General features: G+C 41.6%; 2 protein-coding genes and 2 long non-coding RNA genes across 5 annotated transcripts in view; 2 read left to right on the top strand and 2 right to left on the bottom strand.

Moving 5' to 3' along the window:
• Positions 1–87: 87 nt before the first annotated feature.
• Positions 88–22510, bottom strand: mcf2a (MCF.2 cell line derived transforming sequence a). Its single transcript, XM_023421702.2, has 30 exons — positions 21993–22510; positions 16968–17036; positions 16674–16788; positions 16138–16228; positions 14390–14509; positions 13627–13743; positions 13293–13442; positions 13069–13184; positions 12756–12870; positions 12411–12530; positions 12108–12299; positions 11829–12020; positions 11502–11673; positions 10114–10190; positions 9829–9914; positions 9612–9678; positions 9345–9460; positions 9021–9090; positions 8831–8923; positions 8486–8578; positions 7498–7623; positions 7167–7388; positions 6362–6454; positions 5981–6059; positions 5646–5709; positions 4241–4341; positions 3719–3831; positions 2507–2619; positions 2200–2303; positions 88–2094 (listed from the first exon to the last, which is right to left on the bottom strand). Exons 1-30 carry the CDS (start codon positions 22105–22107, stop codon positions 2054–2056), a joined length of 3342 nt encoding a protein of 1113 aa, XP_023277470.1. The 5' UTR covers positions 22108–22510; the 3' UTR covers positions 88–2053.
• On the top strand, positions 1744–6228 carry LOC147818238 (uncharacterized). 2 transcript variants are annotated; one of them, XR_015438171.1, is made up of 5 exons: positions 1744–1864; positions 2207–2317; positions 2536–2651; positions 3722–3863; positions 5979–6228. It is a non-coding gene; the product is annotated as an uncharacterized LOC147818238 (long non-coding RNA). The 2 variants fall into 2 exon arrangements; XR_015438170.1 differs by lacking the exon at positions 1744–1864 and having other exon boundaries at positions 2181–2317.
• Positions 7279–9236, top strand: LOC111666372 (uncharacterized). The gene is made up of 4 exons (XR_002761579.2): positions 7279–7417; positions 7801–7870; positions 8466–8533; positions 9030–9236. It is a non-coding gene; the product is annotated as an uncharacterized LOC111666372 (long non-coding RNA).
• Positions 22511–23452: 942 nt separating the features above from the next.
• The window catches only part of atp11c (ATPase phospholipid transporting 11C (ATP11C blood group)), a 42844-nt gene continuing 39775 nt past the window's right edge, over positions 23453–26521 (bottom strand). Inside the window, exon 27 of the mRNA XM_087178071.1 lies at positions 23453–26332. The gene's annotated coding sequence lies outside the window, so the exon portion shown is untranslated. The remainder of the gene's footprint in view (positions 26333–26521) is intronic.

Below are 26521 nucleotides of genomic sequence, written 5' to 3' on the forward strand. Positions count from 1 at the left end.
AAAGCAGGGTGTATGACAAAGAGTAGCCTTAGCTTTGAGCCAAACATGTCACCAACTATTGAATTATTTCAACTGCCAAAACAAAAGTTCTTGCAATAAATAGTTTATTTTATTTGATTATTTAATACAGAACTGAAGCTGTACAAAAAGAAGCCAGTTTAGAACAGTCACTGTGTAACAATACAAACCTGCTTGATGCTCAGTTGCCATGCATTTTCATTTTAAAGAAACATTCAGCAACAAGTTTAGGCTACTTGGCTCATCAGGATACAAGCAGGGTTTTTTTTTTTGTTTTCCAACCTGGAAAATATGTGCAAAATCTGCAGCATTTTGGATATCAGTTAAAGAAAACATCAAATTTTGTCGTATAAGCTAAAAGGCAAAAATTAAGGGGTTGTTTTTGTGCAGTCAAGCATAGCTCCTGTAAATATATGGAGACGTAATTTCATATGGAGCTGCACGATACCTCACAATGTGAAGGAACAAAATGACAGCAAAATAAATAAATTAACAACATAGGTAGTAGTGCAAAGCCGCCCCTGCTGCTTTCCAGACTCATTTCCATATCAAACACAGCGTATCAAAGGCAGCCCTCCGACTGGGGCCTCGATTTGATGTGGTAAATTCATATAAGTCTGCAATCAATATTTAATTAAGCGTTCGACACAGAGGGTGTATTTCATGTTGGCTGTATGATCCCTTTTAATGCGGAACCCCGAGATTAACTGAGCTGTAATGGTGAGGAGGAAACAATCTGCCTCCGTGATGGAGGGGCACACAGAGCATAATCTCTCTCTTTCTGTTTCTGCTAATCTGCCTCGCCCTCCCTTCTCCAAGCTGTGACTGACAGTCGGCTCCCAAAAGATCCTGAGGAGAATGACAATGTTTGGTGCTCTGTGGCACGCGCCTCAGATTTGTTTACGGCACACACCGAGGAATACATTGCCATCAATCTTCATCACGTCGGCCTCTGTCTTACATTACCATCGCTGACACGTCAACCGCAGACTGCATGTGGGGGGTACGACTCCCCTGCCTCCCCAACACATCGTTCAAGAACAAACAAAGGGAGTAACAGCATGAATAAGGGGAAATGCACAGTGAGAGAGGTAAAGCGGCAAGCAAAGAACACATTCAGTAGACAATAGGTGGCTTTTTGTCTATTTTGTCCTTCCACCTTAATAAAGTGCCTGTTGGATATTTGTGAGGTCAGGTTAAAGCAAGACGAGTATTTTGATTTTGCAAACAGTACATACAAGAGACCCTAAAAGAGCAGGAATAAAAAAGGCATTATGGCATGGCACATTTTGGCATTTTAACTTCCTAGACTGTAAAGAAGAGTTTTGCCTTAAGGAATGAAATGTAAGAAAAATACAATGAAGTAGTTCAATGGAAAATGTCAACTACTACAACTACACAAAGATGAAACACTGAGGTACAATAAATGTTAAAAATGATACCGTATATGTAGAAAAGTCACTGCTTTAAGAAACGTTTCAGGCAAATCCTGGGTAAGCATCCATCCAGCACACAACGAGACAAACACACACACACACACACACACACTCGGAGATACTGTAACCTCAAGTTTTAGCTGGAATGAAGAAGGGTTGAAAAATGTCCACAGTTTGCGAAATGACCCGCTCCTGCAGCAGCAACCTCACATCCTGACTATATGTGTGTTGCAGATGGAGCGCCAGAAAAGAGGAAGACCAATCAGGATCCAGGGATCAGCTATTGATTGTCCAAGAGGGCTTAACAGTTCCTGTGCCTTTTGTGCTGGTGCCACTGCACACCTTCACTATCAGAAAACACCAGCCCAGTGGATTGTCAATCAACACCCAGGGGAAAAAAAAAAAATCAGGTCTGTAGATTCCCACATTTTTTTTCTTTTTAATGACTGAACTGTGCTGAAGAAAGCAGACGGCACCAGGGAGTGAGGAGTGGGCGGCTGATAGTGCATCAGTTATGAGACAGCTATGGCTCAATCTGTTCCTTCTGTCTGTTCATCATCCACAGGTAAATATTAGATTCACATTCTGTGCTTTCTTCTCTACGGGGAGCTCAGCTTTCTCGCCTTCAGGTTCCCTGGGTCTACAAGAAAATATAGAGACTTTAAAGAAGAAAATCAAAGTCAAGAAATACCAGAGCTCAACATTAGAGTATATTGTCATCTTGAAGCCCATGTCTTTTCTTTACCCCCTAGTCTGGAGGAGTGTCCTCGGCTGCTGTCTCCTATAATCAGCTGCAGGCTGGCAGCTGCTATGAAGCCCTCTTGTCGCCGACTCAGATTTTTCACCAGCCTGAAGGATGAATAGTAAGAAAAGAGATGAGAGTGAGAGAAACATGGGGAGAAATTAGATAAATACACTTTGCTGCCACATGTTGTCTTTCTTCGCTGTCTGAACTTGTACCCATGCTCATACGGGATAGTTTGGGTAATCACTTGTTACAGTGACAAACTAGTTTACATCACATCCTGTGTGCTGATGGGCTGAGAACTCACCAGCGTCCCTTGTTGTCTTCACATTGCAGTTGGATGACGTCTCCGCATTTGATGGTGATGCTGTCTGGTCCATTTTGAAGACAGTCGGCCAAAGCCCTGTATCTGCCTGGAGCCTAACACAGAAGGAAAAACTGTCAAGCACAAAGTAAGTAAAGATTTATTTATGTAGTAGTTTTCTTTTTATAGCTGTGTTGAAAGCAAAAGTTACAAAGTGCGTTATAAGAAGGCACAGTGTAGAACAAAATATCAAAGAGGAACAATATGAACACGCAGAGGGGCCACAAGAATTAAAGAATTAAAACAAAAATAAGAGAATGAAAACGTCAGTTCAGAAAAGCGAGGGGATTTAAATGTCTTCTGAAATATGTCAGTTCAAATGGATGATGTTACTGTAAGAGAGAAACTATTTCATTTTCATTCAAAGACAGAAAACACATTTATTTAAACTGGGAACATCCAGCAGACATTTATTTATTTAGGCACAACAACTCATAAATATTTAATAGCTAAGGGCTTTACCATGTGGAGTACGTGACATGCAGTCAATATGGAAAGGCCAACACCAAATTGATGGGCTGCTTGCTCTTAATCTTTGTTAGAAAACGGGCTACAAAATTTTGAAACATCTTAGACAAACCAGGGGCAGTGGTAAAAAATATGTCTGATATAATGTCTCTCCCTTGTAAAAAAAAAAAAAAAAAAAAAAAAAATGAGTTTAGAAGTTTTGTAATGTGTATGGAAAATTTTTTGACAGAAATAAAATGACAGCTAAATTCTTTTGAAGATTTTATAATACACAACATATAGACACAACAATAGAGCTTTGTCAACTGCTGCTTCCAAAATAAAGGAGTTTAGAGTTCTCAGGAAAATGAAAAATTTGAACATCTACACGTCCATGACGACTCATCTGCTGAGGACGATCGGGTGATCTGATAGAAATCTACAACAGCTACTAAACGGACTGGTCTTGGTGCATAGTTGAATGTGAGGGTTCAAATTCTGCTTCTGGTGTCATGGCCACTGATTTATCTTCTGTCTGCCTCAGTTCAGTACAGGAGATTGTCCTGTACATGAATATACAGTAAGTCCATGTCATTTTTAGATGATTAATTAGACAAAGATAAAGTACTGAAAAAAAGACATGGATGGTCTCACTGTTTATCTCTTGATGTATTTTATTGTATCTAATGTAACTGTGTTCGGTCTCACCAGCTGCACCAAAACCTCCTCCTCTGTATCAGATGGGTGGAAAGCGTCCCGACCTCCAGACCACTCCTCCAGACCCTCGCAGATGTCTACCGAGTGATGAGCGCCGGGCCAACCTGGGACACGGACATTACTCTGGCTATTACAGGTACTGATGAACACATTACTCACAACACTACACCTTAAATGCACCATGTAGATACTTAGTAACTATGTCGACATTATAATAACCCCTTTGTCACTTACTGGGAAATTAACAAGAACGTAGAATCAAAAGCTAATCTCATTAGCTGGACCTTTTTCCCCAAAATTCCTCGATGTACCTGGTTCTTCAGGTCAAAGTACACCTGAACTGCTGAGGGGGAAAAGCCAAATATCTATATCAGTTTAGGATTACGGAGAAAATCAGCAACAGTCTTCACAGCAATTTTGATTTGCATCAAATCCCATAACATTTTTCTGTGATTTAGTTACTAAGTATCTACTTGATTATGGCATAAATGTGAACAGATGAGATGAACTCACTCCTGCGGTTGTGCTGGTGTTTAGGGGAGTGAGGCTGGGGGTCTGGACTGCTCCTCCCCGACTCTGTGTCTTCTGAGCTCACTGACGCCCTCTGCTGCTTGCTGGGTGAACAACACAAAACAGCACGTGTCACCAAATGCAGTGCAGAGACAGCGGACGGACTCAGGATAGATGTTATCCTCAGCCACACAATCTAGGGGTCAGCTCTCAATTCCTCAATCTGATCCATATCTATAAACAGAGGGAACAGAATAGCTGGCCCCAGATCAGTGCCAAGGAACAACTCAGTCCTGTTGTTTCCCTACACAGCCATGACCATTCAGGCACCAGCCAGACAGCAGAGCACAGAGCAGCCGTGTGCAAGATTCTCTGTAAAAGGTGGAAATTAGGACTTGCAGACCACTGACTGACACAGTGTTCACACGTGCGTCATCACCAGGGAAGATCTGGTCTCAATTTATCAAGATCCAAATTAGATTTGGTCACTCTATTATTACATGCTGAGTAATAATGTTTCTTGAGAGCAAAATTCTACAGTAGCTTGATCAGATCTCAAAAAACAAGCCCCACCTTAAAAAGCAACTGTCATGAGGAAATTAAGAAAATTCATGGAATGAAGCCAGAACTCTTTTCTTTTCGTTTGCCCTTTGCATTACATGCAAAATAGCAAATCTGAGATGCAGAGATTGTTTTTGACATGTTAGAAAAACCATGGAAGAGCTGCTGAGACACAGGCCTGTTAACGTGACAACGGAGGGGGGGGGGGGGTCAGTTATGAACCGGAATGAGGCTATAAAAAGGGTTGCAGGTGGCGATCCGTATGCAAACACAGTAGCCCTGGGTTTTTGGTCCCAAGACGGGCCAGGTGGGTCATGCCAGGCCGAGGCAAGGTGAGCCAGGCTGAGTTTACCACTGAGCGTTAGGGCAGGTCAGTGGCGCTGGGGACGGTGGCGGGGGCGCGGCCGGGGCCGTTGCCGGGGGCTTCGGGGACGGGGGCTCCGGGAACGAAGGCACAGAAACACGTCAGCCGACAGCGAGACAAAGTCCAGCCCCGGCAGACAGCCCCTGGGAACCCCTCTGGACGGCCGCATGCCCCTGCAGGTGGGGGATGGGAGGAATGGGGATAGGCAACCAGACAGCAGTGGACAGAGTGGGGCCTGCCCCTGTTCTCACACACACACACACACACTTACAAAGCCTTCTACCACGGCACCAGAAATTATATCGTCACATTCACTCAAGCTGTGATCACATATGAAAACTCAGCAAATGCAGATAGTAGTGCTGTGACTGCATGTGTGTGTTTTGCCTGTTTTGTTTGTACGTTTGTGCAAGTGTAGCCTAAAGTCATGCGCTTAGCACATTACTGAAAACACAGTATCTGTAAACAACCATAGACACTGACCTCTCAGAGAGTGATGGAGAAAGCTGCATGTGTTCAACCATTTGTCCATGTTGATATGCTTCATCTATGAGAAGAGGAAGGACGAGTGATTGTGAGGGGATGTACAGATGGATTGAATGTTCCAGACAGAACATCAATTTTGAGCTTGTATGTTCATTCTTTTCTTTTTGAGAACAGTATATGGTGAAGAAAACCTAAACGCAAAGGTCCACTTACAAATTTCAGAGCTTTTGAACACACCTCATGTTCTCTGAGGGAAGTGAAAAGCATTTCAAATCTCTAAAGTTAGTAAGTGGACCTTTGTTCTTACACCCACATTTATGTATTTCACAGACCTCTAAGCAGCTTCTGCTGGTTCGTTAAGATTCTGCGCAGCTCATTGAGCCAGGCCATCTTCACCTCCAATGTAGGAGCCTGACAGACAACAGAAACATCGCAACAGGCTGAACAAGACGGTCAGTGGATTACAACATTCTGTATGTACTGTACTTCTTTCTATCATAGGCTAGTTACAATGCTGCCATTTCTTCTGTTGGGCCTGTATCTGCTGTTTGGTCAATAAACACCCTAGTGGTATCTAAGGTATTTGCCATTTTAATTGTTAATTAATATGAAATCTTAGTGAGTACAGTAAAAGTAAGTGCTGAATTATTAGTCACATACTGTCTTTAACCTGCTGAACTCGCTAGCATTGAACTTTTTTTTAGACTCCTTACCTGAACCACATACACTTCCTCCCTGCCACTGTACCAGATCTCAAACTTTTTCACATCTCCCTTGACGTTCTCTGTGATCCCCACAGCAGTCATCTGCCAAGAGACATACACTGTTTACACTGACACACACATACACACAGCATTAGGACAAGCAGCACAAACAGCACCTCATACATCAGATTTACATCATGTAACACATCTGTCCTGTCAGAACACAGACACTCACACTCACAGACACACCTCCGCTGTGTGACTGCTTCCTCCCCACATCCTCAATAATAAATCAAGAGCAGCAGCAGCGGCAGCAGCTGTTGGTGTGACACCCTCCGCACTTCAACACACACAACAAAAGGAGTCTTGCAGGAATACAGCGGATTCTGTGGCCAGCTGAGCAACTCATAACAACACAGACACCAAACTATTTGTCCTACACTACATCGTTAGTAGAGCGTGTTAGTCAGAGTGACGGAGAACAAGTGATTGTGTGAGATGAACTTTGGCAATATAATAATGCATTTGTTATATGAAGTTGTTGCAGTAACTTTGGCAGCATGTCAGGTAGAAACCCACCTTCAGTATTTATCTATAGCTCTGTGTTTTTTAAGTTTATATAGGCTGTATACTTGAGACACCACTAGTCTGTAACAACATGGTGTCACAACTGTATTCTTATGTAGTCACTCTGAGTACTAGAATAAGTGATCCACTCAGAGCATATGTTTAATTTTGGTATTCATGGGCGTAAAATATTTTAACCAGTGGATCAAAAATATAATAAAAATACAATACAAAAACACAGACCAACCTTGAGACAGTGCTTGAAGCTGTACGAGGGCGTCTTGTCGGAGCCGTCTCCATGCTCCTCCCTCCGCTTGCAGAAGAGCAGAGCTCTCTCGTACAAGAAGAGGTGTCTCTGCATCGGCTTGAAGCGAGCCAGCTCCTTCATGCGGGTGGGACCTTTCTTATGGCTGATCCACACGCTGAACGAGCCCTGCATCAACACGCGGCCCAGCTCGCAGATGTCACCCTGCACATAACGGAAGGAGGTGTTTATGTGTAAGACTTTGTTATAAATATATTCTCTGTAAAATGCACATTATAGCACATTTATCACTGTTAAGGAAGATCTGGTTCACCTCATATCCAGTGATGGCTATTTGATGCATGGAGTCGTTGACTGATTTGAGCAGGTCCAACATGGCTGTTAGTGCCCCCTGCAGTTCAGAAGTCCCCTCACAATCTGTACTGTATTTTAGCAGCTCCTGAGAACACACACAAATTCATATATAAAAGCATACATAAATACAGTAGGTACAACAGTGCTCTCTTGTGGTATGAACTTACAACGAACTTGTCTGTTGTGATGGAAGAATGAAGTATTGAAAATACACTAAAATGCTTTAATGTGTTTCTGACCCAGTTGCTATCATTTATTTCAGTGGCTTGCTGTGATATTTGTGTCAACAAGATCTGCTGCTGACTGATGTCCAAGCATCAGGCCCACTATCAGTGAGTTTTTTGAGTGTTATAGTCATAGTATAGTAAGGCATAAAAACTTAAACTTGTAGTAAGGCATAGAAATGTCAAAAAATGGCATATATAGTAAGGCATAAAAACGTCATAGTATAGTAAGGCATAAAAATGTTGAAAAAAAAGGCATACTATACTATGACATTTTTTGACATTTTTATGCCTTACTATACTATGACATTTTTTAACATTTTTATGGCTTGCTATACTATGACGTTTTTATGCCCTACTATACTATGACGTTTTTATGCCTCACTATAATATGACATTTTTATGACTTACTATACTATGACATTTTTTAACATTTTTATGACTTACTATACTATGACATTTTTTAACATTTTTATGCCTTACTATACTTATACATTTTTATGTCTTACTATACTATGACATTTTTTAACATTTTTATGGCTTGCTATACAATGACGTTTTTCAACATTTTTATGCCCTACTATACTATGACGTTTTTATGCCTCACTATAATATGACATTTTTTGACATTTCTATGCCTTACTACAAGTTGAAGTTTTTATGCCTTACTATACTATGTCGTGTGTGTGTCTGTCTGTGGCAGAACCCTGCTCTCTGTCTAACCTTAAGCAGCAGCTGATATTTGGTGAGGCGTTGGACTGGTTTCAACAGGTAGGACTCCAGGCCCAGTTTGTGCTCCAGCTTTTTTTGACATTCCTTTGTGAGGAAAACAAACCAGCATGAATGTAATGTTTGACAATGACAAATCACAAGCTTTTTACACTGTAATTTAAAATTGCCTTTGTTCCAGCACAGTGGTATTAATCAGTTTAGAACTGTACAACTACAAATATTCAAATAGTTACAGAACTTGAAATACTGTAAACATACTGTATCTTGCATGACACCAAACAAACCCCAAAAAATCTGTTGCTGTTGGTGTGAAGGTAGAATCATGGCAAAACTGACCAGAAAGAAGGCGCAGTCTGAGAATTGTCTCAACAGCGCCTCAGAGCGTGGCTTATTCTGACAGTAGCATTCATATATTTGGAAACTCTCTTTCTGGAGGAGACAGAAAAGAGAAATTTGTGTGGAAAAAAAGATGAATAAATGATCAAAATATAATGACGCTACACAACATAAATATTTATCATCTCACCCGCTCCAGAAAACAAGCTCCCACACCTTCAGGAGCCTCCAGGCATCCTTCCAGGTCCTGAAGGAAGACCCTGGATTCCCAGAAGGTCAAAGGTCACACATCAACCTCAGTGCATAAAGTGGTATATACATGGGGTTTTCTACAGAAATACTTGTTATACTTAATCTTGCACACCATCGACAACAGTACGAGTATAAATAAAAATTCTTGACATAATTGTGTCTATTTTTGTGTGTCATGGTCACACTTGCATGCATTATTATACATTCTTGGTATGTTAAAATAAGTCTACACCATGTGTGATGTGAGGCATTAATCACTTGCCTGCTGTGAAAATTGTAGATCTCAGGCATGTTTCCAAAGAGGATGTCTCTCTTGCTGCGCAGGATTGGGGGCAAAAGCCCCCACAGAGCTGGGTTGTCCATCTCAGCCCTGTAACCCTACAATATTTAATTACAGCAACACATTTCAGGAAGTATATGGCTTGTGTATATCTGATATAAGATGTATAAGCAGGAATCATTTAACAAATAAACATCAATATACAACATATGGTGTACATTGACACAGTAAGAAAGTGTGTTTTCTCACCAGCAGCACTGACAGCAGCTCTTCCACATAGATTCTTTCAGTTTCTACGAGTTCCCTCATCACATGGCTGTGATACAAGCATACAAACACACACAGAAGCAGACAAAGAAAGAGCCAGAGGGCATCATTAGCACTGAACAAAGAGAACCACGAAGTAAACAACATCAAGAACAGTATTAAGAACAGACAGATGGGTGGACGGATGACGCCTCCTCACCGCTTCAAGAGATCTGGGCTGTCTTCTCCCTCCAGACCATATGACACACAGCTCCGACTCTCCTGGTAGTCATGAATCACCTCTATCTGAACACAACACAGATGCACAACACTGACTCTTCCATTTGGATTTTGAGAAAATATTATTATATTGGAGCAAATGGTACGAGTTAGAGGAGAAAATTATTAGATAAACATTTTCATATTGTGAGGGTTCAAGAAGCTGCAAAAGTGGAAGTAAATAAACAGATGAAACAGAAACATAAAAAAATTTGTTTTATCTTACTTTTCTCGGGTTGGGGCTCTTTCGGGATGCTCTCTTCCCAGGCAGAGAGATGTCGAATGTGAACTTCAAACCATCACCTGTGAAAAACAGATCATAGGCAGCGGCAGCTCATCAAAGACTGGGAATGTAATTTACACAAAGTATATTTCTATATGCACTTATGAGGCATATTGAGGAGACTAATTCTAATTTAAGCACCCGTTCTGAATCAAAAACAATTATTTTGTGTGCACATTGTGAATATGATTGCCCTGCCTATGACCTTTTTTAAATTCCCCAGTAATTAAAAAAAAAAACATAAATCAGTGATGATGGACATATGAGGTCATCAATGATAATAGGCAGCCTCCACTAAAGGTTTGGCGTGGAAACAGTATGTACAGTGTTTGGCATAACTGTCTTTGTCCTTTTTGATCCTAGCAGCTGAATCCTCACATGCTCGTCCAAGCTGAGTTTTGTGCCTTTGCATGTGCCATGTTATAGTCATCAGTGGGATGCATAAATGTATGTGTGTGCATCCATGTACTGGATCAAGTCAATTTAAGCTAACCACTTCTTCCTTAATCTCCTCTCTTAAATAGGTGGTGTCCTGAGTATTGAGGGAGCCCCAGAGGGGTTCATGATCACTCTCACTTTGTTTGTTATGACTCTCATTAGCATGGCTTCCTACCATGGAGAACAAAGCCTTAAAGACATGAATGGGAATAGAAAAAAGCATATTTATCATTTTGCTTTCATACGCTCACTGGTTGGAGACACATTCAGTCACACAGTAGATACAGTCAAATAAAAACTCACCAGATTCCACATACAGTATTAATTGGGTACTAGTGTATATGGTTAGCTTTGTGCAACCTCCCATGAGACACAGAGGGAGATGAAAGGTTCTTTAATGTATATGAACCACATATGGTTCTATAGCTTCTATCCTGACTAATAGAGCAGTCAGGTATATCCCACTGGACTGATTATACCACCTACCCTTGTTCCTGCTTATTTGTAAAGGTGGCCTGCTAACCCTGAAGCCCATTTAGGAACACCTTAGGCCTATTCAGTGGGACCCTGTGATGTGTTAATTTAGGCATGGTGCCTTAAGGAAAGATACAGCAGGGAGAGGGATTGGTGCCAGGCCATAAAGGCTGAGACCAGACCCCATACTGGGCCTGGGAACCAAGGGAGGGTGTGTAGGGAGTTAATTTGTGAAACGCCTACTGTATATGCTGCAAACTAGGGCAGCTTACCATAAAGACTAATGCTTTTTAATCAGCTGTAATGCAGTATTTTTCCATAAGTGTGCATGAATGAAGTGACGCAATCTCTATTTCAACAATGATTCTTTCTTTTGAGTTAAGATTACGTGTGTGTGTGTGTCTGTGTCTGTACTGTACCATGCTTGGGGGAGAAGAGCGGGGACTTGGAGCGTGGTGGGTTTTCTGGCCTGGGAGCCACCAGTTGGATCGGTCGGACATGTTTATCGGCCAGCTTTTTCAGACAAGCCTGCCGGTTCTGGATCATCTGCTGCACTGCTGCATGCTTCTCAAACGTTTTCCCAATATGGGCCTAACAGAGGGACAAAAGGAGAAGGGGAGTGAGAGACGGCGCAGAGGTAGAACAGCAGGGTTTTGATTTAAAATGATGGCAACAAGGTCATACTGCAGGCCAATATTTGACACATGTTTCTATAGCGATAAAGCATCATAGTTGTGGGATCTGACCTGCAGCTGAGGTGTGATGACAGCCTCGTATTCAATAGCCAAGATCTCTGGTCCTGAGCTCAGCACAGATGGAGCCCCCTCCAGGAACTTCTCAATGTCCCTTAAGGCAGCCTGGGCCCCCTCCTTAGACTGGAACCTTTCTACCAGCTGATTGGCCAGCATATATGCTCCATCATCACACCAGGTTTGGGCCTGAAGTTAGAGAGCACATATGTACAACTATAAACATGTATATGTGTGTCCTGATGTGGGTGTAAATAGAAGCACATGTGTCAGTACCTGACCAAGACAAAGCAGCAGCTGGTGTGTGTGCAGAAGACGAGAGTGTTTGGTCTTGAGAGCAGCATTGAGTGTATCACAGTAGTGGCGAAGCTCGTTGCAGCGCTGCATAATGAGAGCTATGGCGTAGTGGTGACTGGTTGACAGCTGGTGTCCGTGAAGGATGATGATCTGAGCTCGAGCCACCACCTCCTGACAGAGCCGGCAAAGACGCACAGGAAGGACAGAGTCAGTTTTATTAAACATGTAGTTAATAAGTGCCGTTAGTTACTGATGTTGACAGCAGGATAGAGAAACGCTGACCTGTGCATTAGATTCCAGACTGTCCAGCCTTTTGAGAGCTTGTTCTGTTTGAGCTAGAGTGTCTACGGATATAGACAGCGCCCTCTCCTGAGCCATCAGATGCTCCAGACACAACTCCATCTGGACAGAAAACACACACCATCATATACACACAGACTAAAAAGAAAAACAGTCTTAAGTCAACCTGGTGGCTCATGGAGGCTAAGCCCACATTAAAACTTGAGCCTGGGGGTTGCACAAGACAAAAGACAATATATCTCATGGTGTTATCCTCTGGGGAGTATGGAGAGAGGGCCGCGCATGCACACATAATCACACAAAAACATATATACACGGAATCCTTACCTCCTGAAAGCTTTGTTCATATCTGAGCAACTGCATGTACTGATGGAGTTTCAGATGATGTTTCTCAAAGAAGCCATCAAAGGCTGACTCCATGTCTCTGAGCTGGGCAAGAAGCCTAAAAATAAATAATAATGCCATGTGTAAAGTGCTGAGTAAAATATCTGAGGTTTATAACTGGACTAAAGAATATACATTTAAGAAGGTAGCCAACCCTGTTGTAGATTGCAAGACTTTAAATTACACTTTTTATCTACAAATCTTAAAAATAAATAAACAAATACAAGAAATAAAAGGCTGCTTGAAGATCTCTTACCTCTGTACTGTCTCCCAGTCGAGCTTCACATCCCACTGGGAGTCATCCTCCTTCCCAGAAGTCTCCAGGCTGGAGAGAAGATGACGACCCTCCTTTGACACCGACCTGATTGCATCCTGTCAAACAGAGCAGAAATCCAAAATAAATACTTCATAAAATAATACAAAATATTTTTGTGTTAATTTTGATAAATGCATCTTATATGAAAACATATGAAACATTACCTTGAGTTTCCTGTACTTGTCAGTTTGACACTCAAGAAGATACTCAATGGCCTTCCCTTTGTCTGGCAGCTCTGTCTCTGCCAGATCAGTGCCAAAGCCCTGTAGCATATGTGCGATGTCTTTCACTGTTACAGCAAAACTTTCAATAGCCTGTAGGGGAAGCAAAAAAACACACAAACACTCTAATACTGGTGCTTATATAACGTATGCAACTGTGGTGAAGAAACTAGTGTGGTGACAGGAGGAGGGTTGAGCCTCAGAAAATAAAGGAAAGTAACAGGGAGATGGTGAATGTTTTTTTCCTAATAAGTGTCACAATTGATCTGCAGCGTACCGTTCGTAAAACAATCCAGTCACTGTGACAGTAATCCAAAGTGCCTCCAAACTCTGACGTCAGCTGGTTTTCACTGATGTAGCGCAGCAGGTCTGTGACAGAGCTCAGCATCACCACCTAAAGGTGCAGACAAAATCTGACAGCTCACACAGAACACTTTGTACGTTTAGCAAATTCACAAGAGTGGTGTTTAATTTTTCCTTAAATTCTATGATATCACTAGCTGCTGTTTATGAGATACAGTGATTTTCTTTTTAAAGAAAAAACAGTTTAGCAAGTCTCAAATAAACTGCAGGAGAGATGATTGGTCTATAACAGACAAATTAACCCAATCCCTAACCCTATGTAAATTCTGTAATTTCATTAATTTAATTTCTTTATTTACTAAGAGAATGCATATGTATTTCATTTCTGTAAACGTGCCAGTGTTTGCCAGCTGGCTGGTTTTCAAGTAAAGTTCTTTGGCAAGATGATCGAAGATGTTATATGAGATAAACTGTCATCAGAACCATATGGCATGTAAAAGAGGTTGTTCATTACATGTAATTTTTGACTCTGGAAATGGCACAACAAATATCAGAATTTCATTGATGATACTTTACAAATAAAGCACTAACATCACTATAAATATTAGAAATATGTTTAACATACTGCCCAGGATTTTTATAGTTGTTTAAATCATGGACATCAGGGTTGTGACAAGAACGAGATGTATATTGTTGTGATGGGGACATGTTTGGTAACTGAGGAGGAGCTGCCTTACTGGCATCTTGAGCATAAAGTCCTCTTGGCTGAAGCGAAAGCCAATGTCAGTAACAGTGCGGTGGAAGAAGCTGGTGGGTCGAAGCACCAAGACCAGGTGGAGGTTCCCAGGAAAGGAAGCCTTGAAGAGGGAAAAGATGATCGCTGTCATATTAATGATGTTGCATAATAATGGAGGATGACTCAGTATAAAATAAAAACTATGGATTTAGGCTCTCTGTGGTGCTCACGCAACAAACATACAGCTTTTCCAACATCTGCACATTCACACATATAACTGCCACACAGTCACTAACTCCTCTATGCAAACTGGCACTGAGGGAGTTCAGAGCTGAGACAAAAGCATCCCTCCGTATCTGATAGGGGCGACTTCAGGTCTCCTCTTTCACTAGGCGATTACTGTCAGCCTAATGGATTCATGGTTCAGTCTCTACACCATTCATACTCGTCATATGCTGCATTTCATCTTCAAGTTGAGGTCAGTGTCTGACTGTGCAGGGATTTCTGCTCATTTTTTGCGTCATACTCAAGACACACAGGCTACATTACAACAGCATGTCAGGACGTGATTTCATTGCAGATGTAGATACACTGTGTGGCATGCACCCTTCAATTTAATTAAAATATGTACATTTCATTTTACTCTGTCTTCATTCCCAGTGGGGACTAGCACACTTACATCATGTAGGTACAATTCATGCAAAAGGTGGCTCTGCAGCAAGATTGATTATGTATATACACACACTGGCTCCTGCAGTATGTATTCTATCAAAACTTCTGATACCAACAATGCATCTGCATCGACACAACTTTCGACATTCATTTGTCCCGACTCGACCACAGAGGTCAATTAATCACGCTTCAGGTTTCAGAATAAACATGCATTAAACAACCACACATCAGTCTGATCAGGTGTCATTCAGGTTTCACGCACAGCCAATTGCATGACTAAGCAGAAGTGCGCTGCGCACCGCAGTGCTACACTCGGCACCAGCCACAGCCGCTGCCACTGCCGCATTCACCCTGCCCGCCCAAAAACTTCGACTAAACTCTGCACACGGTGAATCAAGCTACTCGGCAGCTCGTTACCGGGCTCCTCCGGATCTTCGGCGCTCCCCGCCGGTAAAAGCAATCAGCCATGGTGTTGGAAGTCATCTCGATTAAATGTTAAGTTCCCGCCAGCCCGTTGGAAATTGATGCCTATAGCTAAGGTATGCAGCTCCCTCCGGCTGCCTGAGCACAGCCGCAGCTCTGCTGCTGCCTGCTGCCTCTCAGACAGAGGGTGGCAGCGCTGACTGCAATGTTTCCCTCCCGCCCGTCAACCTTCCTCCTCATCCTCATCCTCATCCTCTCCTCAGCACCCCGCGTCATCACAGTTTTTGCTTACTCATACATTTACAGCAATATGTCATGGGACATTCAACAGAAACAATGTTTAGGCTACTCTCTAAACTATGCACCATTCAGAGGAATACACCAGACCGAAAACACTGTACAGTCTTCATTTAGTGGGTACTGTCCGAGTATTGCTCAGGTTCTCAGCACCATGGACAGCAACTCGTTAATAAAACAATAGCCTGAAAGCACAGTCACGTAGCTCACAAGCACTGATGAATGTAAAATATACAGAGACTGGCACTGTGCATGTCTGAACTGTAAAGCACCTTTGTATCTAATCACTACTAATATTAAAGATGCATCTAGATGCATCTAATAATTCACTTTGATGAGAAGAAATATGAAACTCACTGCTATCCTGGCGAGTGCAGTTTTGATAGATGCCCATGTATCCAGTCTTCGGTCTAGAATGATGATAAATTTGACTCCAGGTTGCCTTGTTCTGCAAGAAAAATTAGGCAGTTATATGCAGCTGCAATATCATTCTGTGCAGTCATTAAAAATATACTTTTTTAAAGCAAGACAGGAAAATGAGAAAGAACAGCCAGTAAAGACCAGGTAGATTGGTCAAATCATATCTAACTCACTGTAAATTCATATAATTTATAATATACGTGCAACACAACTACATACATTACTTATTTATCACCTAAAACTCTCTGCAGTGACACATCAGGGGGAAAAGGCCTGGACTTGATGTAATTTAAGATTTCCTAATCTCTTGGGAGAGTGAGGATTGGACATAGAGGGCATCAGTAGGACATCTGACACAGTCAGCTGAGGAGCAGTGAAGGCCAGCTGTGCTCAGAATATAAGCGCTGGGCTTTTGGTGCACTGCAGAAAGAAGAGGGAGAGACTCAGACAGGAATAAATGAAGTAGGACACACCGAGGGATGAGCGTGAGGTATGTAAAGACTTTGGCTAAAGCTTCCTCTGGAATGTCACTGAAAGCTGAGCATTCAGGGAGGGTGATGATCACACTGGAGTCTTCCCCACGGCCCCCTGGGAATAAAAGATATAAGCAATTAGTTTTTCTTTATAAGACATAAAATTATGTCCAGATAGGCTTTTAGTAAAAAATAAATAAATAAATGTAGCACTAGATGGGACAATGAGAATCAGATTCAAATGAGACAAAATGCAGCTAATGTTTTAGAAATTATTAAACAAAAAGGCTTCACCTGACAGATATGCCACCTGTTTCTCTATGTAGCCTCCCACCTCCTTCATGCTCACAGGGACGGTCACCTCTGGAAGAAGATACACACATTTTAACAACTAAGGTTTGAGGAAGTTAGTAATATGCACAGCAGAGTAGTATAAACACACAACACATTTAAATGATGTTTAAACATAGATGTTGTTACCATGCCTGGTGGCAGTGAAACAACACCTTCCTTTCACATACGTTTTTAATTGATGGTCTAAAGGACATTTTTACCATAGCAACAAAAGTGAATCTTTTTTCACTGAAGTTTTGACATGAAAGTGGCAGCATTTAAAGAGTAAAAGTAAGTTGCCCAAAATATCCTGTCAACTTTAATCCAAAAATAAAGAACACAGCTCACTGAAACTTTGCCAGTCTCAGCCTGTTTTGCACTTCCTCTTACATTATTAAATATCACTGCATGTGTTCCATGATCATGATCAGCAGATAGCTGGAAACGCTGTGGCTTATGTAAATCAATGCACCTGGTGCAAGTAAGACAATGACATCATTAAAACACATTAGCTCATTTACTGTGTAGCATCTGAATTGATGTTGTAGATGTTAGGTTTACTGGCAGATGGCCCACATCTCATGCACGGTGCCATTAGTGTTTTAATATGAGTAGCCAGTAAATGCATACAGTCTCTTATAGAGCAGTCAGTGCAGTTCAAAAGAGGCTCACGTCTGTCTTCTGGTGAACCAGGAAACATTCAGCTGGATGGGTCAAATGCAGACACATTGACTTGTGCATCATATGTTGAGACTGTGCTCATGTTACATTTACAGAACTTTTAATGCACTGGATGATCTTATCCAGGGGCAGGGGACACGTTTAGGCTTAATAGGCATGTTAGTTGATGTTACATTACAGTGGCAATGTCTCTTTAAAACAAGCTCACATAAATACAGTGAGACATAGAGTATAATTCAAGCTTTCTCTCCAAACAACAATTATTAACAATAGACACAGGTACAAAAATTACACATATTACTGAGGCATGAACGTGTTTAAACCATACTAAACTAAATGACTCTGCCTCTATGCAGTGGTTTACGCAACAGATTAACAGGCTCACAATTCATCGCTTCCTCATCCATAATGGATACAAACATTAAATATAAATTGGAGCAGAGAGATAGAAAAACAGTCAAAAAAAGATGATAGAAAGCAAAAGAAAGAGCAAAGAAGATGTTATTTTCCATGAGTCGACTGCAGTAATAGTGTCCGACAGGTTGTCAGGGAGCAAGTAATGAGCTCTGCTGGTACCTGCTAAATATTTGATGTGTATCTGTAACAGAAAGGAGCTAAGCCAAGCCAGGCCACAGCAGGACCAATGGCTGGGCTGTGTACACAAAGTGTAGACGCAGGGTAAAGTTACCGTCACACTGGAAGAGTTATATAACTGTTTACACCCTGTGCCACGAGACCCTCAGGAAGTTGAGACAAGACTTAAATGAATAGATGTGATGTCACGTCAATTGTACTTTTTCCATCGAGATAAATGCAATATGAGGAGATATTACACTGTGAATTGTTTATACGAAACATTGTAGGACAGTACATGATTCAATAAGCCAACAACATCTGATTAGAACCGATCTGACTGCACTCAAGTTGATGTTAAAAAACAAAAACACACAAGAACACACACACTGCGGTCCTCTAGTGTTGATCAAAGGAAGATCAGCTGGTGCTGCAAACTGCAACACTTTTAATAAACCTTTTTTTTCTCTCTGCCTGAGTAGCAGCTCATCCCATGATTCATTGCATCTGGCAACACTGCCAAATAAAGTTCCACATGAGTTTTGTCTGATAATATACGACTGAAGAAAATTAAAGGAAAAAATTAGATAAAATATGTCAGGTTCTTAACCACAGCAGTAACTGTACATGTACTGTATGTACCTTTAGGCTGTGTTTTAACCTCAAACTGAGGTATAATAACTAAATCCATCATACATCTTTAACAGTTAAAGCCTGTAGAACAGGTATATCATGATTAATGGCTTAATCACAAACCACAGCGTTATTTTGCTTGTTCCCTTCACGCTTGTGTTACGACCTTTCTAGGTGACATGCAGGATAATGCAAGAGGGTGAAAATCAAATAACCTCTGTTTGCTCTTATGTTCGTGCACACAGATAAAGAGCAATGTTTGCCAGTGTGGATGGAAACTGAGATTCGGTGCGAGTCAAACAGATTCAGACTCAGACCAATCCTTTCAATCTACAAAGCTGAAGCTTATCTCTGTTGTCCAAACAGTGATAAAACATCTAAACTGACTTCATTACATTCAGCTCCTACAAAAGCTTTAACCGCCCTGTACTTTTTCATGTTTTAGTTTTTTACAACATAGAATCAGGGTGGGTTTCATTGGGCTCTCTGACAAGCCTTTTATGTCCAAGTGAAAACAAATCTCTATTTAGGGGCGTCTTAGACCTCATAGGAGTGTGCATACACTTTACAGGCACCGGTACAATGTCAATATTATGAGGTTGGCAAAGTATCAAACCCAAACATGTTGTAGCTGTTAGAACATGACTTCTGCCTGAGTACTGACTAAAGCATTCTGTGCAGGAAACAGAGATTGGTCTTTTCAACGGGAATAAAATAATATAAATATATCTTTTATACTGGCTAACCAATTGATGGTATAGCACCACGCTTGACTCACACAGTAAAATCTTAGTGAATCATAGAGAATGACGAGAGTGCACATACCCAGCAGAGATGTTATATTCATTCTGATTTGACAGAGACTCAAAAAGCGGGCACATGTAATCCCTCGCAGAGCAAGAAATCCCCTCTTCCACATACAAACATGTTCATAGTACACAGAGACCTAGCTTCATACCGCTTTTAGGTCATGAGATATTTTGCTAAACAAAGCTTTTGGTGCTAAGGGGATTAGACTGGTGGGTGGCTGCATTCTGATAGAAAAGGGCAGAAGGAAATTGAAAATTTAACTGGTAGGATATGTGGAAACTAGAGCTCGGTGGTAAACCCTGAACAATGGCGTCACAAGGCTGTGACTCTGAAGGCCTCTCAATGCCTTTAATGTTCAGCACCTGAAATGTTGATAGTTTTTCATGTTTTTCAAGCCGAAGTATCGCAGTTTAAAGTGAAGCACTTAAAGCATTTGAAGTTGAAGGAAATTGAAGTGTCTTGTTGAGGCATTTGAAATTTCAATTTCACATTTAAGCCCCTGTGGGCAGCTGAGTAATCAGTTTGTATGCAAGTCCTGAAAGTAGCTGAACCAATAGGAAATGTCGATGTTAAACTGTCAGTTGAGGTATAAGAGACAAAAACAGCTGAACTGTCATTTGGACAATAAGCAATGAAAGAATTTCAGTTAAAGCTGCACTGCTCGAGATAGTTGAAGTGTGTGCACTGAAGAGCTGAAGTACGTAAGCATCGACAGCAGTCTGTTAAAGCAGTTGAAGTGTCTGAAGAGTGCTGACAGCTGTGGAAATGACAGCTGGAGTGTAGTTGAAGTGGAAGGAGGAAAATTCAGCTTTTACTGTGCTATGGGCTGTTAGCCTCTGTCATGTGTGTTGATTCATCATGATTCACATGACTTTCTGTCTCATAATTCTATTAGACTGTGTGGTAACTACAATACTGCTTGGCAAAATGTCGTTCATGGTTTACTGTACTGTTACACAGACTTTTAACTAACAAGCAAACTGAAGATTTACTCTCATGGGAGCACAGTCTTCTACTGGGTGTTTTCTAACGACACAGTCATGAAGCCTTGTGTCATGAGTATTGTGTAAATTGTACATTTACTTTGAAATTTTTGTATTCTTTAAATGAACTAAGGAAGGCTCACACACTCACGGACAGTCTGTTGGAGCAGGGGTGATTTAAAACGACGTTGAGAATGATATTGTGCAGGTGCAGAGCACGGAGGGCAGAAGGTGAGCTAGGTAAAGGATCATATATCATTACCCCTGGAGTAAATGATGAATCTGGGGTCACTGGTTCATACAGCAGTGTGTTCTTTATCACCGCTGCATCTCCTGTAAGAAGATTAGGACAAAACCCAGGGTGCGAGGCTCACATTTCACACTTCACCTGGTATAAATAGAAACACAATGTGGCCTATTCCCTGCTGTCTCTGTTCACACACCCCAGCCCAGGTACAATGAACCCACAGGAGACATAAAGAGGCAAAGGTTCATAAATTAAACAATAACTCAAGGCTGCCAAGATCCCAGAGTAATCACATTAGCCTCTGGAGGAAGCTGCTCCATGAAGCTGTCAGTCACCTCAGGAGCTATTTCTGCTCATCACCTTGCCTTCATTCCCTTCTCCCATTTGACATGACAAACCTCCAGAATGATGACCAACAAATGTGTGTAATATTGTTTTTGAAGCTTTTCACAACTGACATAACAGTCTTTTGGAAAATGTGTATGAAAAAGACCAGTTGCTATTTGAAGATAGAAAGCGTTAAAAATGTATCAGCCTCGCTATTCAATACATGACACAACAACACACCCTGAATAGTGAAAGCTGCATTATGGACTTTGTAAACATCTTATTTTTTCTTCTTGAGGGGTTAGTTGACATCAACAGTATGCATTTTCTTCCATCAATGTCCCACACTGATCTGCAACCCTCAATCTACAGATATTCAGGTTACAAATCATCACTATGGATAAATATCTATCCATCTGTGATGGCTTAAAATAGCTGACATAATCCCTGCAATGGCCCACAGTTATAGCAAAGCTGCAGGGACTGGCACATCAATAATACTGACAAACTAAAGACAGTGTGCAGTTCTCCGGTTACCTCGTGTAACGGTTCTAAGAACTTAAAAATGAACATTGTAAATCAAACTAAATGGACTTCTGCTACAGAACACTTCATTGCTGCGCTGTGCTGAGAGGAGCAATGTAAAATGTAGTAATGGAAAATAGTTTATGCAAAAGCCTGAGAGTGGCCACCAGAAGTTAAATGAGCACTGTCAGCATGGTGTGTACTCACGCTGCAGAGTGCTCTCAAGCTGGGAGCCAGCCTGCAGAAGGCAGCGGTAGCTCTCCATCTCCTCCTTGGACTCTTTCTCCAGCTCTCTCTCCTCCTGCAGTGAGGCTGGGCCCATTCCCCTCGACTCCGGCACAGGATCAGGCTCGGAGAACTGACGCTGTCGTGGGAGGTACTGACAGTAGTCCAGGCCTCACATCCTCTTCAGAGTCCTATAGCCTTCCATAGTGTCTGCATATAGAGTCTGGGAGCTACGATAGGGAAAGTTACGTCCACCTGCCTCTGCGGGTCCCAAGATCCAGATGGGACAGCTCCCTGAGGCTGCTGCTGGATCCTCGTGACCTTGAGCTGCATAGAGAGCCTCCACAGTGAGCAGCACAGCTACAACAGAAGACCTGTCCACATAAGCAGAAAACAATGGTTTGTTGTCCTGTTGTTGCACAGAAAGGGTGTGATGTGCTTTTCCCCTCATACACACCAGTGTTAATAGACTGTCCTGCTATCAGCAGCAGCAGCAGCAGCAGTCAGCTACTCCAAAACAAACAGGGCTCCATCTGGCCACTGCTGCCCGTCTCTCTCTTGCCCCTCCCCTCTCTGTCTCTCTTAGTTTCAGTGCGTCAGCTCTGCACTGAGCAGGGCTCTAGTCGACTCCTGACACACTGCCAACTCCCTCCCAACTTTTCCTCTCACTTCAGACTACTTCATGCTCCCTTTTGCTGTTTTCTATTCCATCAGTATAACGCTGACTGTACTACAGTCTGCTGGATTGTTGGGTTGTCTGGCTGCCATGTTCATGACCCCACTCTCTCCAGCTTTACTCTAAAATAGACACACACATAGTGGAGAATAGATCTCTTGTAAAAAGAAAATGAAAATCAACCCCACCCTCTGCCAACAAGTTTGGCCCATGTGAAGCACAGCCTTTAATACACAACAATCACATTCAGACAGAAGAACAAATATGAAAGGGTGTCATTGTGTACATACTGATAGACAGAGCCTTTCTCAACTCCCCACTGCTCAACCCACAACTACTCTACGCTCTAATGGATCAGCACTCTTTAACAGTAGACTAGACTTTAGAAATATCACATACACATGAATGTAAACCTCCTCTATAATGTGTCTCATGTTTTCCTAGCACATTCAATGACCTCTGTATATGATAATGTGCTTCTTGCCTTAATGCCTTCTTGATGTGAGGCCACACATGGAGCAGTAGGCGAGCAGCAGTACTCCGTCCTGATACGCAGCCACTCAGCTGATCCAGCTTAGCCTCTCAGCCATCTCATTAAAGCACAGCATCTGCTTAGTGTGGTCAAATGCACACAAACACACACACACACAAACACACACACACACACACACACACACACTCCTAGCCGCCCACACAAACACACATCTTTACATCAGAGGCTGCTGACACAACTGTTAGAGTAACAAAGCACTATAAGACATTAGTGTATCTTCAAAACATTCTGCTTTATTACAGAAAATCTTCAGGTTTTGAATATACTAGTTTCAAAGAGGTACATTCAGCTTGGAGGTTTGGAGTGTTGAGACTGGAGACCCAAAGGGCTGGAGGTGGCAAGGTGTCCCTGCTGTATGAGGCAGGGCTGCTGAGGTGCCTGAAGGTGTCCACCTCCACCCCTCACAGACAGGGACAGCGTCCACGACCACAGAGCCTCTCGTGCTTTTTTTTGGACATTTTTGATTTTCTTACAAAAAGTGGCTGGAAAAAGGTTGCATTAAAAATACAATCCATTCTTTTATACTTTTCATTAGACAGGCAAAACATTAGATTCGAAGAAAATAGCATCTCTGATGTCACTTAAAGGTTTTTCATTTGACAAAGCAGGCAGCCCCTCTCAAGTGAGTCCTCTTACATCCAGTATATCCGGCACAGTGCAGTCTGGAGGTGACATATCACAGAGTAAAGAACAGCCTCCTCCGCAAGCCTAACATCAGAAAAACAGACTGTCTTAGTAGAAAATGTCGCTGAAAGGTGTGTAAATTTTTTTCATTTGTTAAGAACAAAGCAACATTAACTTGATTTAAATCTCCACTTGGTGTTATGACTGCCTGCGCCATTTTGCAGATGAGCTGTATCACATATGTCAGGCTACAATCAGTGGTGTGAAATACAAGACCAGTACCAAAAACTATTGTAGTGGGGTTATTTTTCGAGCAGAGATCAGTGAAGTTGTGAACTTTAAAATCACCATACTATCAGATTCTGTAACAGTTGGCTGTAACACAAAACATAAACGATCAGTGACAGGTAATCACTAGTTTAAATCAAGAGTTAGATCACCTGCAAAAGGAGTGGCATCGGTTCAGAGGTTGACTTTGGGATGTTGGGAGTGTGTTTGGGGGGGCTGCCTGTCTTTGTGTATATGACAAAGACTATCAAATGGAATTGGCAAGGGCTCACATCAGGGCTGGAGTAACACAGGCTAAACTCAACTGGCACAAAGCTGATCACTCTCCACAATAAAAAATATTTATGCAATAAAAATATAACATTTGTGAGTAAAATTTCACTTAACAATAAATATGCCAAATAGACGATACATATTTGTGTAGGGGAAAAAAAATAAAAAATCCAAAACAGTATCTTAAAGTGTTTGATATCATGGCATGTTTAAATGGAATGTATGAAGCACTACACACAACAAGTTAAATGAAGGAAGAAAAGGCCAAACAGTCAACTCTCATCCTGAGAGTCAGCAGATTGGACCTGAAACAGAAGAAAGAACATGGAGCCTCACAGTAGCATGGACTAGGTTGACTCTGCAGGTCTGGAGTTTGGAGGATCTCTTTACACTCCAACTTCAGCCTGACTGAGACAAATTACACAAACTAGATAATGGATAATGAACATAAATACCTCATTTAGGCTTTAGTGCATGTGTGCATTTATGTGTATAACGTGTGGTTATTTGTGTGTTTAATGTTCTCACCTATAAGATATGTGCGTGCGTATGCTCAGGCATATATTCATGTGCCTTAGTGACCAGCTATGCAATGAATAAACCTTCCTTAATAGTGCAGGAAATGTCTAACTGAACTACATCAACAAGGTTCAAGTAATCCTGGTTTCCATTACACACAGGCATTTCTGGCTTTTCTCATCCAGTACAGTTGCACTTACTTACATAACACACGGATAGACACACACCGACATGTCACTTTCAGGTCACATTCGTGTGGACAGACTCCGATAGCATTATGTTCATCTTTTTGGCTTTGAGCAGGTGCTGTCATACATCTCTAAGCTATATACAGTACGATACATATATTAATCTTCTCATCTTAATTGGACTCTCTTAAATTATCTCTGAGGTTGAAAGATTTAGGTCATTCTCTAAGCAATGTTTCATTACCAGAATATGCTTAACATCTCTAATCTATCTCTCAATCTTGCATCCACACACGCACACTTTTTGGATTGAGTGGTAATATGGTCTCCATTACCTCTGTTTATACCTTAGTATTCAATAGAGACTGTAGATTCACCATTGGAAACAAATAATCATATAAGAATCATAAACCAGAAAACTGTTCTAACAGTTGGTTTGTAGCTCTGAGCTGGACTGAAATCACATTCAGTAACTTTTTATTTTGAACTATTTGGACATGTGGGTGAGTGTATTTTCTGAAAAGAAAATATGATAATCATTTAAAGAACAATGTTGAAAAGCGTACTAACTCTAAAATTGTAAAGTAGAATAACCTGTGTAACTGCCGAGAATGGGATCATCATGTCTTAATAAAAACTTTGCAGAATACAGTGACTGAACATCAGTGGAGTAAAGCGTTCTTTTGAGCCTTCTTTCATGCAGGTGAACCATTCTTGGAGTGGATATTACAACTGCTTGTTAAAACACAGCAGTTGGATAGAGCTACTGACAAGGCAGCCGTGTATGCATTCATTTGTAAGCTAGTATTTAAAAAAAAAAAAAAGAAAAAGAAAAAAAAAAAAGAAGAAGTAAAAGAAAGAAAACTCATGCCTGTCATCTGAGTAGATATTTTAAAAAGTAATGCAGGGCACTGCTCTGCAGGCATGCGTTGGGGGTTAGGAGCTGCTGGGATTGGGCAGAGGACGGACAGAGCAGTAAGACACAAGTCAAAAGACTGCTAAATCCCTTTTCATCCCCTCCCCCCAGTCAGAACATCTCTCTTTTTCTTCTCATTTTTTCCTCCTCTTCTTCTCAGATCAGCTCTGACCCAACTAGCACGGGATCCTGAATGTGGCTGATGCCACCATTGTTGTGAGTCCTTGATGCCTTTTACTCACGCTCCTTCAGGTGCTTGTAGGACAGTGGTGTGACAGCTGCGATCTGGAAAAGCGAAAAGCAGGTAGACTTTACTTAAATGTTTTCAGTACGAGCTTGTGCCAACAAGAGGAAGATGACATCTTGAAATCACCCATAACCATCAAAGAACTGGTGATTGCACATAAACACCATACATCACTAAAATTATATTTTTCCCGCCACCAAAGACAAGCAGAAATTAGTCACGGAAGC

The sequence above is a fragment of the Seriola lalandi genome, unplaced genomic scaffold, assembly GCF_002814215.2.
Source record: "Seriola lalandi dorsalis isolate HSWRI2012SDOR001 ecotype SW California unplaced genomic scaffold, Sedor1 jcf7180002054673, whole genome shotgun sequence".
NCBI classification, from domain to species: domain Eukaryota; kingdom Metazoa; phylum Chordata; class Actinopteri; order Carangiformes; family Carangidae; genus Seriola; species Seriola lalandi.

Excerpts from the sequence above, each read along its gene's own strand:
- mcf2a (XM_023421702.2), bottom strand. The coding sequence starts at position 22,107 with ATGGGCCCAGCCTCACTGCAGGAGGAGAGAGAGCTGGAGAAAGAGTCC. Across the intron at positions 12,021-12,107 it reads TGCTGCTTTGTCTTGGTCAG|GCCCAAACCTGGTGTGATGA; the intron begins GTACTGACACAT and ends CTCTAACTTCAG. Across the intron at positions 5,710-5,980 it reads CCAGCAGAAGCTGCTTAGAG|ATGAAGCATATCAACATGGA; the intron begins GTCTGTGAAATA and ends CTCTTCTCATAG.